This window comes from Pelophylax lessonae, assembly GCF_965119305.1.
Source record: "Pelophylax lessonae genome assembly, chromosome: 11".
NCBI classification, from domain to species: domain Eukaryota; kingdom Metazoa; phylum Chordata; class Amphibia; order Anura; family Ranidae; genus Pelophylax; species Pelophylax lessonae.
In genome coordinates, this window is record NC_138778.1 from 10,678,167 (window position 1) to 10,694,046 (window position 15,880).

General features: G+C 48.9%; 1 protein-coding gene across 2 annotated transcripts in view; it reads left to right on the forward strand.

The window, feature by feature from the left end:
* The window catches only part of GAS7 (growth arrest specific 7), a 240,908-nt gene that overhangs the window by 116,602 nt on the left and 108,426 nt on the right, over nucleotides 1–15,880 (forward strand). For both annotated transcript variants that reach the window (XM_082272444.1, XM_082272445.1), the window contains exon 2: nucleotides 13,085–13,205. In XM_082272444.1, the coding sequence (XP_082128570.1) occupies nucleotides 13,085–13,205 (121 nt within the window). The remainder of the gene's footprint in view (nucleotides 1–13,084; nucleotides 13,206–15,880) is intronic.

A 15,880-nucleotide genomic window follows, 5' to 3' on the forward strand; every position in this document is an offset into this window, starting at 1 on the left:
CACACATCCTCTGCCCCCCCCCCCGCCCCCCACCCCAGTAATCCCATTCCACCACTAGATGTCCTTAGTCTCCCAGATTAGATGACACTGGCTCTCTTCCTCTGAGCCCCAGGGTGTCATGGACACTCTCCCCCTAGGGGGGGGGACAGACAGTACTGCAGCACAGAATGGCAATCCGTATCATTATGCCCCCCCCCCCCCCCCCGCCCATCTCCCCACTGTTGCTAGAGGGGAACTTGAAGTGCGTTCTATGTGTGGACTGAGGGGTGTGTATGTATGTATGTATGTATGTATGTATGTATGTATGTATGTACGTGTGTGTGTGTGTGTGTGTGTATATATATACTACACACATCACATACCTGAAAGGAGGAGTGTACGTATCTTTTCCCTGCGCTCCATTCCAGATAGAATTTTCCTTTCTAGAATGCGGCTCGGTGCAATAAATCTGACCCAGAATTCAGCTTCCCATTTTTTGGCAGGAAGAGGAGATTATTTCCTTTTATCGTTTTATTTGTTTATTTTATCCTGAGAGCGGCGGGAAGTCACCTGGAAAAATCCGCTGTCAGTGTTTTTGGAAAAGTTTTGGCCGTCACACTGAGTGCGCCTTTCCTGCCGGAGAAACTTTTACTTTTGTCTCTGTCCATTACCGGTCACTCTCATCTCCCCCCCCCCCCCTCCCATCCTCTCTCATCTCTCTCCCCTGCACCCTCCCCCCCCATCCCATCTCCATCTGTCTCTCTCCCCATCCTCTCTCCATCTCTCTCCCTCTGCACCCCCCCTCTTCATCTGTCTCTCTCTCCCCCATCCTCTCATTTCTCTCCCTCTGCCCCCCATCCCATCTCCATCTGTCTCTCTCCCTCATCATCTCTCACCTCTCTCCCTTTGCCCCCCATCTCCATCTGCTCTCTCTTTCTCCCCCATCCTCTCTCATCTCTCTCCCTCTGCACCCCCCATCTCCATTTGTCTCTCTCCCCCATCCTCTCTCATCTCTTTCCCCCGCCCCCCAATCTCTATCTGTCTCTCTCCCCCATCATCTCTCACCTCTCTCCCTTTGCCCCCCCCCAATTTCCATCTGTCTCTCTCCCCTCCATCCTCTCTCCCTCAAAAACTCCCATCTGTCTCTCCCCCCATCCTCTCTCATCTCTCTCCCTCTGCACCCCCCTCTCCACTTGTGTCTCTCTCTCTCTCTCCCCATCCTCTCATTTCTCTCCCTCTGCCCCCCATTCCATCTCCATCCGTCTCTCTCCCCCCTCCTCTCTCTCTCTCTCCCTCTGCACCTCCCCCCCCATCTCCATTTGTCTCTATCCCCCATCCACACTCATCTCTTCCCCCCCCCCCAATCTCTGTCTCTCTCCCCCCATCATCTCTCACCTCTCTCCCTTTGCCCCACCCCATCTCCATCCGTCTCTCTCCATCCTCTCTATTCCCCCAATCTCCACCTGTCTCTCTCCTTTCTCTCCTAACTTCTTTCTCCCCCTCTCCCCTTTTTCCCCCCCTTTTTCTCTCTCTCCCCCCTTTCTCTCTCCCCTTCTCTCCTTTCCTCCTCTCTCCCCCCTGTTTTATTCCTCCTTTTCTACTCCTATCTCCCCTGTCTCCCCCCTTCCTCCTTCCCTCCTCTCCACCCTCTCTGTCTCCCCCCCCCATTCTCTCTCCCCCCTCTTCCCTCCTCTCTCTCCTCTCTGTCTCTCTCTCCCTCCCCTCATTCCCTCCTCTATCCCCCCTCTTCTCTCCCGCCCCCTTTCCCTTCCCTCCCCCCCTCCCTCCCTCTCCCTCCCTTCCCTCCCCCCCTCCCTCCCTCTCCCTCCCTTCCCTCCCTTCCCTCTCTCTCTCTCCCTCCCTCTTCCCTCTCTCTCCTTCCCACTCTCTCTACCCTTTTTCTCTTTGCTCTCACCCTACCCCCTTCTCCACTTCTCCCCCCCCCCCCATTTTCTCCTCCTCGACATCCCCCTTCCCTCTTACCCCCTCCTCTCCTCTATAACGCTCTCCCTCTCCCCCCTCCCCCTCGCTCTTTCGGTCTCTCCCTCTCCCTCTCCCTGTCTTTCTACTTCTCTCTCCACTTATCCTTTCCGCCTCACTCTTTTCTCCTACCTAATCCCCCCCCCCCCAGTTTCATCCTTCTCTTTCCCCCCCCCCCTCACTTTCCCTTTTCTTCTTCCCCCATTCCTTCTCCATCATCCTCTTCCCCCTGTATCCCCCCAACCTGCCCTCTCCCTTACTCTTTTTCCATACCCCTCTCATCCCCTCTTCACCCCCCCCCCCACCCCCTCTCGTCCCTTATCCTTCATTCTCCTTTCTCCCCCAACCCCCCTCTTTCTCTCTCTTTCCCACACCCTTTTTCTCCCCACCAGCCTCGGTTTCTCTCTTCCCCCCCCCTTACATTTTTGGTTGCTTCCCCCTCCCCCTCCTTTTCTCACCTCTTTTTCTCTCTCTCTCTCTCTGTCTCTGTCTCTCTCCCTCACTCTCCCCTCCCCCTTATATAACCTTCGCCCTGAGTGTTGCTGGTCGGCGGTTTGCAGATCTGGAGGAGGAAGTTCCCGTTTTCCTCTGTCATTTTTTGATTTTATTTTAGATTTATGGCCGATGATTTCCTTCTGCTTATTATATCAGATAAGAGAACGTCCTCTTCCACATTAACCCTTCTCAGGGATGTGAAAACTTAGCGGGGTAATGGACATGCCCAATAGATTGTAAGCTCTGTGGGTCATTTGTCTTGTCAATGACTATGGAGGGGGGGGGGGGTCCATCCTGTGCTGTATGGGGTGACATCCGATGAGTGGGCGGTCCTTCCAAAATCACTTCTTATTTTATCTCTAACCGCCAGATGCAAGGTTTGAAGGGAAAGCTCCAAATCCAAAAGACGAGCGACAAAGATGGGAGCTTCTGTCCGTCCAGTCCTGAGATTTACACAGCTCTGCCACACAGCACAGCCCTGTCACCTCCTCACCCCCAGCCTTATTTACTATAGAACCATTGCATGGCCATCACCAGGAGGACCCCCTGTGTTACTATTTGGTGTATGATGACCACCAAGAGGACCAACCATGTCCCTACATAGTGTTTGAGGACCACCAATGTTGCTGTTCAATGTGTAGCAACCACTAAGAGGACTGCCTATGTCACTGCTTGTTGTTTGACGACCACTAAGAAGGACTGCCTATATCACTGCTCATTGGATGACGACCACTAAGAGGACCACCTATGCAGGGCCGGGACAAGGCCATCCAGCGCCCAGGGCAAAGATGCCAAACTGCGCCCCCCCCCCTCCATTAGGGTTGGGGTCAGGGCGCCCCATTCCTTGCAATAAACCATTGTGCCCAGGGCAACCGTCCCTCCTGCCCTGCCCTTGTCCCGGCCCTACACCTATGTCACTGCTTAGTGTATGACAACCACCAAGAAGACCACCTATGTCACTGCTTGGTGTATGAGGACCGCCAGTGTTGCTGCTCAGTGTATAGTGACCAAAAAGAGGACCTCCCATCTCACTGATCGTTCTATGACCTCCACTAGAAAGACCACCCATGTAACTGCTCACTGTATGATGACCACTGAGATGACCACTCATGTCACTGCTCTGGGTTTTACAACTACTAAGAGGACAACCTATGTTAATGTTTAGTGTATGGTTACCACAAGGAGGACCATGCAGGTCAATGCTTGGTATACAGTAACCTTTAAGAGGACCACCCATGTTGCTACTCTGTTCTTCTGAGAGGACTACCCATGTTAATGCTTGGTGTTTGATGACCACTAAGAGGACCCCCCATGTGTCTGCTTAATGTTTGAGGATTGCCAAGAGGGCTGGCTGTGCTGCTGATTAGTGTTTATTGACCACCAAAAGGCCCACCCAGGTGGATGCTTGGTGTCGGGGACCACGTTGAGGACCTCTTGTGTCGCTGTTCGTTGTCTGATGATCACCAAGAGGACCACCTGTGTCACTCTTCGGTGTCTGATAATCGCTAAGAGGTCCACCTGTGTCGCTGTTAGGTGTCTGATGATCTCCAAGAGGACCACCTGTGCCACTGCTCTGTGTCTGGTCGCCAAGAGGACCACCCCTATTGCTGCTCAGTGTCTGAAGACCCACCCAGAGGACCACCCGTGTTGCTGCACAGTGTCTGATGATCACCTAGAGAACCGACTTTCGCTGCTCTGTGTCTGATGATCACCAGGAGGACCGCCCATGTCACTGCTCAGCGTCTCATGATCGATGAAAGGTCCACATTTGTCGCTATTTGGTGTCTGATGATCACCAAGAGGACAATCTGTGTCACTGCTCGATGTCTTATCTCCAAGAGGACCACCTGTGTCGCTGCTTGATGTCTTATCGCCAAGAGGACCACCTGTGTCACTGCTTGATGTCTTATCGCCAAGAGGACCACCTGTGTCACTGCTTGATGTCTTATCGCCAAGAGGACCACCTGTGTCACTGCTCGATGTCTGGTCGCCAAGAGGACCACCTGTGTCACTGCTTGATGTCTTATCGCCAAGAGGACCACCTGTGTCACTGCTCGATGTCTGGTCACCAAGGGGACCACCCCAATTGCTGCTCGATATCTGATGATTGCCAAGAGGACCACCTGTGTCGCTGATCGGTGTCTGAAGACTCACCAAGAGGACCACCTGTGTCGCTGATCGGTGTCTGAAGACTCACCAAGAGGACCACTCATGTTGCTGCTCGGAGTCTGATGATCACCCAGAGGACCACTAGTGTTGCTGCTCGTTGTCCACCAAGAGGACTGCTTGTGTTGCTGCTTGGTGTCGGATCACCAAGAGGACCTCCTGTGTTGCTGCTCGATGTCTGATTGCCAAGAGGACCACCAGTGTTGCTGCTCGATGTCTGATCGCCAAGAGGACTACCCCTATTGCTGCTCGATATCTGATGATCGCCAAGTGGGCTACCTGTGTCCCCGCTCAGTGTCTGAAGATCCACCAAGAGGACCACTCATGTTGCTGCTCGGTCTCTGAAGGTCCACCAAGAGGAACGCTCATGTTGCTCCTCAATGTTTGATAATCGCCAAGAGGACCACCCATGTCGCTGCTCGACGCCTGATGATCACCAAAAGACATGGCAAGTTTTCACCTCCCAAGTGTTCACATGTCGCTGCAGATCCAGGAAAAGGCCGTGCTGTGTCACACTTGCCGCTTGCTTGCCGAGGTGAGGAGATTGGAGATATTTTTAGCTGCACATTATCGCCTTTCCAAAAACCAGAGACCGCGGCGCTAATGAAGAGATGACGCCTTTGCCGTCTCCAGAGAGGCCGAGCGACTCCGACAACGTTCATCGCAGGAACGCCAATAGTGATAAAAGCGTTTCAGCAATAAAATCACCCGGGTCACCCACGGCAACCGGACTCTGGGGGAGAGGACCGAGGCGGCCATGGCGGCTCATCCTCCTGCAGGACGGTCACATGACTGCGGAGCGCCACAATTCCAGGAACAAGGGATTGTGGGAAATGCACAACCATGGCGGCTTATTCCCGGTTCACACTATAGAGATGTCAGACATCGCATGTGATTCAGGGGCGCACTGCTCTGCAAATCTAATGCGATGTATGATTAAATTTGCATCGGATTCAGACGCAACTCACACAGGACCCTTTTTTGGGGTCCGCAGCAGAATCGAATCGCATGGATGGTCACACCTATGCGATCCGATTCATGTCCGAACTGACAGTTCGCACTGCGATATGCGAACTGATCTGAGGGTGTCGTTAACTCTGTATGACACCCCCAGCAGTTCGCATATGGCAGTATGAACTGCCTGCGATTTGAATGCGATGCGGGAACCCGCAGTGGATTCGCAGTGTTCCGAACCGGCACTCAGTGGTCTAACGGCCATCATTGTAATGATAACAATCGCATGCATTGAATGGAAACATTGTAAAAGATTTCATGTCATTCAGATCTCTATTTTGCAACAAAGAAACATACAATAAAAATATGAGTGTGAGAATTACAATGCTGCCACCTGCTGGCTGCCAGGATGTACTGCACACCCTCCACCTTATTATCATTATTAATATTATGCAGGATTTATATAGCGCCAACAGTTTGCGCAGCGCTTTACAATGTTAGTGCAGACAGTACAGTTACAATCCAATTCAATACAGGAGGAATCAGGGGGGCCTGCTCCTTAGAGCTTACAATCTAACACACAGGTGTTAAACACAAGGCCCAGGCAGAATCCGGCCCTCCTGGCAATTTCATGTGGCCCTTGCACCTTTTCTGCTGTTGCATCTCCCTCATCTCTGCCCCCGCCGTGTCTCAGCAGACGGCAGCAGAGAGGACAGAACTCCTCTGCCAGATCCTGTGCTTCCCCGTGCAGCTGCAAAGAGGACCACCCCCCCCCAACTCAACAGTTGGCAGCAGAGAGGAGGACACAACTCCTCCTACAGATCCTGCCCCTCTCTGTGCAGCCAAAGCACCCCCTCCTCTTCGCCTCCACTGGTCTCAGCATTCAGCAGACTCCGGCCCTCCTCCAGACCCTGCAGTTGCTGTTTCCCAGCTCTGCCTCCAGCTGCTTCCCAGCAGTAGCAGCACATGGTAAGGGGGATGCACTGTGATGTAAGGGAGGGTGGGGCTCCTGACTTCTGATAGTGGTGCGTTACAGATATAACCGGCCCTCTGAGGGCGACCATAATGGGGATACGGCCCGCAATGAAATTGAGTTTGACACCCCCTGATTTAACAGATCAAACATGGCGGTGCTGGGGGTGAGCGTATACAACGGGCGCAGTGCAGGGTGCGTTGTTTGTGGCGCCACACCTGAAAAGTCGCTTTTGACGCGACCTATCTGGAAATGTTACCCCGCAGGTGATTCTCACTGCATTGCTGTGCAGATCACATACCCTGCAATTTCAGCCATACAAACTGTATGGCTGAAATCGCATTGAGTTTGCACCCAAATGGTGCAGGACCCCTTTTTTTTTTTTTTTTGGTGCACTGGAAGTGGTTTGCATGGGTATGCGATACGATTCCTGCACCATTTGACAGGTCGCACTGTGATCTGCAAAGCGTCATTCACTTTACATTGACACCCCCAGCGATTCGCTGATCTGATTGTGAACCAGTGATTCAGGTGCGATGCGGGAATTGGCCCTGAATCGCAGGATTTCCTGTATTGCACCAGTGTGAACCGTGTGAAATTGCATGGAAAAAAAAAAAATGCAAAAACGCATGTCCCGGCTGCGCTGGGTGGACTGACCCAGATGCTGTGCGGAGCGGTAAAGTGCGATCACTAATTGGGGGTTTCCTGTGCATGTAATGAGGATGTGTTTGCCCCCCCACGTACATATATAATCGCACCATTGGGAGTGTAGGTACGGCTGATCACATGATTGGTGAATGGATGTCCCCCCAGGGGAGTGGGTTAGTGTCAGTGCCCCCCCCCCCCCTTAGCTCGCTGTGTAGGTGTCGCAGGAATCGCTGATATTTCAGGAATGTTCTCTCATCGCAGACAATCCTCCATTGTATTCCACTCTCAATGGATCCATTGTCCGGAGTCCCCCCACAGCCCCTCATTAACCCCTCGCTGGCCGCCACCTTTCCCTTTTATTGTCCCTCGCTTCCCCAATTATAGGAGCCGCCATTTATTAACCCTTCGGTGGGAGCGGCCACAACTTTTCAGTATTTTCTGCTTCGTGGCCAGTGGTGGGAAGAAGTCATTAACCCCTTCTTGGTTGTGGCCCCGGGACTGAGAGAGAGACCACCCCAGGACTAAGAGTGACCCCAAGACTAAGAGTGACCCAGGGACTGAAAGGGGCCCTGGGACTGAGAGGGACCCCAGGACTGAAAGGGGCCCTGGGACTGAGAGGGACCCCAGAACTGAAAGGGACCCCAGAACTGAAAGGGGCCAAGGGACTGAGAGGGGACCCGGGGACTGAGAGGGGACCCGGGGACTGAGAGGGCCCCCAAGACTGAGAGGGGCCCCGGGACTGAGAGGGCCCCCAAGACTGAGAGGGGCCCCGTGACTGAGAGAGACCCCAACACCGAGAGTGAGCCCGGGACTGAAAGGGGCCCTGGGACTGAGAGGGACCCCAGGACTGAAAGGGGCACTGGGACTGAGAGCAGACCCAAGGACTGAGAGGGGGCCCCGGGACAGAGGGGACCCGGGGACTGTGAGGGACCCCAGGACTGAGAGGGACCCCAACACTGAGTGACCCCAGAACTGAAAGGGGCACTGGGACTGAGAGGGACCCCAGAACTGAAAGGGACCCCACAACTGAAAGGGGCCCAGGGACTGAGAAGGGACCCCGGGACTAGGAGGGACCCAAGGACTGAGAGGGGCCCCGGGACTGAGAGGGGCCCCCTGTCCTTCCTACAGCCCAACTCCAGCCAAAATATATGATTTCATTTCGGATGGAAGGATTAGAAGCCCTGTGGGGTTTTTATCGCCTTTTTTGTCCCATTTGGGGAGATTCATCCTCACTTTTATCAGGACAGGAAGTTATGGAAAATCTCCCCATTAGGGACACAGGGTAAAAAACGACAAGAAAAGCACTAGGCTGCACTGCTGAACAGTGTGATTGGACCTACAATCCACTAATAGGAAATCTGTATGGAGGAGGGGTGTGGTTGACACAAATCTTGGGTGTTATTAGACTATGGTCGAATGTTATTCATTCATAAAAAAAATAGAAAAATAAATTATAGAAAGACACCAAGTATGGCCACTAGATGGAGCTAACAGTAAGTATTTCATTTCTATGACCAGGGGTCTCCAACTATGGGCCGGGGGCAAGATGTGGCGCTTTACATGCCTTTATCGGGCCCCTGGGGCACTATTCCTCCCATACAGTGGGTTCAGCATGTTGGAGTAGTGAAGGGATGCACGGGGTGCAGAATGTGGGGTATTGGGGTACAGGAAAGCAGATTACAGGTGATGCAGGGGGTGCAGTGTGTTGGAGTAGTGAAGGGATGCAGGGGGGGCAGACTGCGGGGTATTGGGGTGCAGGAAAACAGATTAGAGGTGATGCAGGGGGTGCAGCGTGTTGGATTAATGAGGGGATGCAGGGGGTGCAGAATTTGGGGTATTGAGGTACAGGAAAGCAGATTACAGGTGATGCAGGGAGTGCAGAGTGTTGAAATGTTTGGGATGCAGGGGGTGCAGAATTTGGGGTATTGAGGTACAGGAAAGCAGATTACAGGTGATGCAGGGAGTGCAGAGTGTTGAAATGTTTGGGATGCAGGGGGTGCAGAATTTGGGGTATTGAGGTACAGGAAAGCAGATTACAGGTGATGCAGGGAGTGCAGAGTGTTGAAATGTTTGGGATGCAGGGGGTGCAGAATATGGGGTATTGAGGTACAGGGAAGCAGATTACAGGTGATGCAGGGAGTGCAGAGTGTTGGAGTAGTGAGAGGATGCAGGGGGTGCAGAATTTGGGTTATTGAGGTACAGGAAAGCAGATTGAAGGTGATGCATGTGGTGCAGTGTGTTGGAGTAGTGAGGGGATGTAGGGGGTGCAGAATGTGGGGAATTGGGGTACAGGGAAGCAGATTACAGGTGATGCAGGGGGTGCAACGTGTTGGAGTAGTAAAGGGATGCAGGGGGTGCAGAATGTGGGGAATTGGGGTGCAGGGAAGCAGATTGCAGGGGGTGCAGCATGCTGGAGTAGTGGGGGATGCAGGGGGTGCAGAATGTGAAGAATTGGGGTACAGGGAAGCAGATTACAGGTGATGCAGGGGGTGCAGTGTGTTGGAGTAGTGAGGGGATGCAGAATGTGGGGTATTGGGGTACAGAGGGTGCAGATTACAGGGGATGCAGTGTGTTGGAGTAGTGAGGGGATGCAGGGGGTGCAGAATGTGGGGAATTGGGGTACAGAGGGTGCAGATTACAGGGGATGCAGGGTGTTGGAGTGTTTAGGATGCTAGGAATGCAGAATGAGGGGGTACAGGGGGCTCCCCCCCCCCCCTCCTGTAGTTTTTTTTTTTTTTTTTTTCAAGCAGCCTGTAGTGGGTGGAGCCTGCTCCAACAGCTCCGCCCTCTGCTCAGGCTATGTACAGCTCAGGAATGATGTCACTGCGACTTTTACAAGGTAATATCTGGGTTTGTAAAGGCATTTGGCGCACACAAAGTGAATTTGTATCCTTTGTAGCTAATGAGTCATATAATGTAAATGAACATTTTGTTACCCGGAGTTCATGGCCGTCCTCAGGCAGATATCGATCTCTGTTCCTCATGCGCGGGTTCCCCTCGTGAGTTCCTTGTTGCTTAGAAACAAAACAGATGATTGCAGCGCGGTGTGCAGATAAGAGCGAAGCCGCAGTGCCGGCGATCTGCTGATAATCTCCTATCTGCTTATCGAATAAAGTAAATAAAAAGTCAATAAAACAATCTTCGTTGGAGACGGCGCCGTCTGTGCGTCCGATGTGTCAGAGAGACGAGGATCTATAGAATGGCGATTATTCTGGGTACGAGGATCTATAGAATGGAGATTATTCTGGGTACGAGGATCTATAGAATGGGCGATTATTCTGGGTACGGGGATCTATAGAATGGAGATTATTCTGGGTACGGGGATCTATAGAATGGCGATTATCCTGGGTACGAGGATCTATATAATGGTGATTATTCTGAGTACGAGGATCTATAGAATGGCGATTAATCTGGGTACGGGGATCTATAGAACGGCGATTAATCTGGGTACGAGGATCTATAGAATAGCGATTTAATCTGGGTACGAGAATCTATAGAATAGCGATTAATCTGGGTACGGGGATCTATAGAATGGCGATTATTCTGGGTATGAGGATCTATAGAATAGCGATTATTCTGGGTACGAGGATCTATAGAATGGCGATTAATCTGGGTACGAGGATCTATATAATGGTGATTATTTTGGGTACGAGGATCTATAGAGTGGCGATTAATCTGGGTACGGGGATCTATAGAATAGCGATTAATCTGGGTACGAGGATCTATAGAACGGCGATTAATCTGGGTACGAGGATCTATAGAACGGCGATTATTCTGGGTACGGGGATCTATAGAACGACGATTAATCTGGGTACGAGGATCTATATAATGGTGATTATTCTGGGTACGGTGTCAGTAGAGGGGAGAATCGGGAATTCCAAAATTTTGGTAAATGTGTTGGAGCCAATGGTCAAAATAACTCGACACACAGCCATTAATGTCTAAACCGCTGGCAACAAAAGTGAGTACACCCCTAAGTGAAAATGTCCAAATTGGGCACAATTAGCCATTTTCCCTCCCCTGTGTCATGTGACTCGTTAGTGTTACAAAGGTCTCAGGTGTGAATGGGGGGCAGGTGTGTTAAATTTGGTGTTATCGCTCTCACTCTCTCATACTGGTCACTGAAAGTTCAACATGGCACCTCATGGCAAAGAACTCTCTGAGGATCTGAAAAAAAAGAATTGTTGCTCTACATAAAGATGACCTAGGCTATAAGAAGATTGCCAAGGCCCTGAAACTGAGCTGCAGCACGGTGGCCAAGACCATACAGTGGTTTAACATGACAGGTTCCACTCAGAACAGGCCTCGTCATGGTCGACCAAAGAGGTTGAGTGCACATGCTCAGCGTCATATCCAGAGGTTGTCTTTGGGAAATAGACGTATGACTGTGGAGGTTGAGGGGGTGGGGGGTCAGCCTGTCAGTGCTCAGACCATACGCCGCACACTGCATCAAATTGGTCTGCATGGCTGTCATCCCAGAAGGAAGCTTCTTCTAAAGATGATGCACAAGAAAGCCCGCAAACAGTTTGCTGAAGACAAGCAGACTAAGGACATGGATTACTGGAACCATCTCCTGTGGTCTGATGAGACCAAGATAAACTTATTTGGTTCAGATGGTGTCAGGCGTGTGTGACGGCAACCAGGTGAGGAGTACAAAGACAAGTATGTCTTCCCTACAGTCAAGCATGGTGGTGGGAGTGTCATGGTCTGGGGCTGCATGAGTGCTGCCGGCACTGGGGAGCTACAGTTCATTGAGGGAACCATGAATGCCAACATGTACTGTGACATACTGAAGCAGAGCATGATCCCCTCCCTTCGGAGACTGGGGGCCGCAGGGCAGTATTCCAACATGATAACGACCCCAAACACATCTCCAAGATGACCACTGCCTTGCTAAAGCAGATGAGGGTAAAGGTGATGGACTGGCCAAGCATGTCTCCAGACCTAAACCCTATTGAGCATCTGTGGGGCATCCTCAAACGGAAGGTGGAGGAGCGCAAGGTCTCTAACATCCACCAGCTCCGTGATGTCATCATGGAGGAGGGGAAGAGGACTCCAGTGACAACCTGTGAAGCTCTGGTGAACTCCATGCCCAAGAGGGTTAAGGCAGTGCTGGAAAATAATGGCGGCCACACAAAATATTGACACTTTGGGCCCAATTTGGACATTTTCACTTAGGGGTGTACTCACTTTTGTTGCCAGCGGTTTAGACATTAATGGCTGTGTGTTGAGTTATTTTGAGGGGACAGCAAATTTACACTGTCATACAAGCTGTACACTCACTACTTTACATTGTAGCAAAGTGTCATTTCTTCAGTGTTGTCACATGAAAAGATAGAATAAAATATTTACAAAAATGTGAGGGGTATACTTACTTTTGTGAGATACTGTAAGTGCATTAGATAGACAATGCATAGAGGTGAATGGGACAGGACAATAGTTTTGTTTTTATAAACATAAACAACGCCATGCCATTCTTTACCAACTCAGCATGGTGGTGATGTCACACGGCGGGGGTGGGTGTCACAGCGCCGTGCACTCCCAACTTGAATTTTTTATGCTAAATTAGAGGTACGTTTGGATGAAAATGTTTTCCACATAGTCACCGCCCCCTCTGCTGTGATTGGTTGGGCATTCACCCCTCAGCAAGGGGAAGAATCTGTTTGGCTGCAGATGACCCGAATGGATGACTGGGGAGGAAGGAGCAGCATGTGTACCTCACCTTCCCTTTTCAGAGGCACAAACAGGAGTGCTTGGCTAGTCACAGTGCCCACAGGGTGGCGGCATCATGGTGCTCCTCTGAAGCCTGAGGGTGACTTTGTGTAATCGATTTTGTAGAATTGTCTCTTTACACCGCAGAGTCAGTCTTACACTTCTCTGTCATTGCAGAAACCTGGCAAGATGAACCCGCAGAAGATAGAAGATTCATCACAGGGTCCCCTTCCCCCGGGCTGGCAGTGCTACATGTCTCCACAGGGGCGCCGCTACTACGTCAACACCATCACCAATGGTGAGTTCCGATGCTGTACCAGATTTCCTCATCCGGTGTATTTGCAGTGAGTCCTATTGTGAGTTTGCTGTTCCCATATTTTCATGGTCCCTGTAGCGGCTGTCCATAGTACAGGTTGACAACGTGTGCTTTGTTTTGCTCTGAATTGTAGTTCGGACAAACTTTTCATTATTCTGAATATCGGCTGTATTACAAAGTAACGAATTTATGTGAATCCGAAATAACGAAACAAACTGTCAGATGAAATTCGAATCATTTTTGAATTGAATTGGAATGGTTTTTGAATTGAATTTGAAAAGTTTTCTAATCTAATTTTAAAAAGTTTTTGAATCGAATTTGAATAGTTTTCTAATTGAATTTGAATAGTTTTCTAATTGAATTTGAATCGTTTTCGAATCGAATTTGAAAAGTTTTCGAATCCAACTGGAATAGTTTTCGAATCCAACTGGAATAGTTTTCGAATCCAATTTGAAAAGTTTTCGAATCCAATTTGAAAAGTTTTCGAATCGAATTTGAAAAGTTTTCAAATCGAATTTGAAAAGTTTTCAAATCCAACTGGAATAGTTTTTGAATCAAATTTGAATTTCCAAAGAGAATAATATAGTATAGAAAATAAAAGAATAGAATAGAAAATTAAGAAAAGAATATAACAAAATAGAGTAAAACAGAATTGAAAATAATAAAATGGAATGGAAAAGAATAGAGAAAAACAGAACAAAATAGAATAGAAAATAAAAGAACAGAATTTAAAAAAATTGAATTAAAAATAGAATAGAATAAAATAGAAACAATATAAACATGTTCTGAAATTTGAATTTCAAATAGAATACATTTGAATACACTAGAAAAGAGTAGAAAAGAAAAAAGTATAGAAGAGAATAGAAAAAATAATACACTAGAATAAAATAGAATATAACCTCCTTCTGAAATTGGAATTTTGAAAAGAATACATTCAAACAGAATAGAATAGAAAATAAAATAATAGAATAGAATGAAAAAAAAACAATAGAATAGAATATAACCACCTTCCAAAATTGGAATTTCGAATAAAATAGTTTGAAGGCAATTCAAATGGAATTTTAATCTATCCAAATTTTTGGAATTCGGTCAAATTGAGTTCCATTAGACCGATTCAGAAAATTGGAATTGATTCGAATAAATGAATGAAACAAATTTTAAGTAAACAAAATTATATAAATAACGAATCGAAACTAAATGATTTCGTTCTGCACGTCTAATTACAGGAAGTGTGATTAACATCCTTGCTGAAGGAATGCTGAGCTCATGATTACCGTAGAGGAGAGGGAATTGCTGTCAGGCGGCCGGTAGATCTATAAGGAGAGGGAAGAACAGTAAAGTGCAATCACTGCATAATACTATACAGAGAGCAGAGCCAGTGTATATAATGAGCCAATATGGCCGCCCCTACATAAATAGACCACAGAATAAGGTTAATATAAACCGGTTAAACAGGTTTTTAATGTTATGCCAATCACATGTGCATCTTCAAAAATAAAGGAAGTTCGCATCGCTGACCTGTGCCGTGGCGGAGTGACGCTGAATCCGGGAATGTCTTTCTGTAGATTGTTCAGCTTATTTTGGGAGTTAAAAATATTTTAGATTGTTTTTAAGTGATGTCATCGGATGACTGTCATTCCTGAAAAATCTGTGTCCTGATTGGTTGATTCTCGGATGATGTCATCCTCATTCTTCGAATTCCTTGTAAGGGATAAAAATTGTTGTGGAGTTATAAATAGATCCGTCTGATGGCAGATGGATGGACAATTCCTCTTACTGTGTGTGTAGAAATTTAGATTTAAACATTGTATGAATAGGTGAAATGTGAGAAGAATTGGAATTTAGAGAAATTCGGGAAATGAAGATCTGTTATAATGAGGTTGTGATGGTGTTCACCGTCACTGGAATTTAAGGACAGATGGGTGATGGTTTGGATTGCTTCATATTTGTCAGCAAGGTCTCTGACCAGGAAGTACAACTCCTAATATGGTCGTTCCAGGAAGTTCAACGAGGAGACGGACTGTCTAACAATTTTGCTTTTGTCTGAGGTGGCTTTCCATTCACCTATTGTCAGGTGGTGTGCTAATGAACTCACCTGTTGTCTGCTAAGGGATGTATTGACACTCAGAGTAATGTGTATTGGGGGCTCGTTAGGGAACCATTGTTCTGTGTCTGGCTATTGTGTACATTGATTGACCCCTGGGGCTTCTGTCTCATTACACATAACAGTCCTTCTGGTCAAGCTATCCAAGCTGGACCAATCCCTGCTGACTCATTTTCAAGTCCTCATTTGCATGGCTTAGGAGGACCTGAAGGGGAACTGCAGGTACTGTGCAATTGACCAATGGGAATGGCGGTTGTTGGGGGCAGGATGTTCCAAATTCTGTATAAAAGTGTGCTGTGTGCTTCCAATAAATGGTCTTCCTGTTTGAACTTACATACAGCCTGCTTGGTGTTTGTTCTAATGGATTCCGAACGGCACATAGCTGTAGTTCGGATCCCGGATCCTTGGTTGACCGAACCATCAGACGTTGCGATCTGCAAGCTGACTGACTAGAAACAGAGGAGTGTCGGGAGAGCGGAAGCAAGCGAGCAAGGGTCTCGTCACAGAGGTGATATGAGAAGGGCCAGACTGCTGATTTTACCCTCAGTGAATA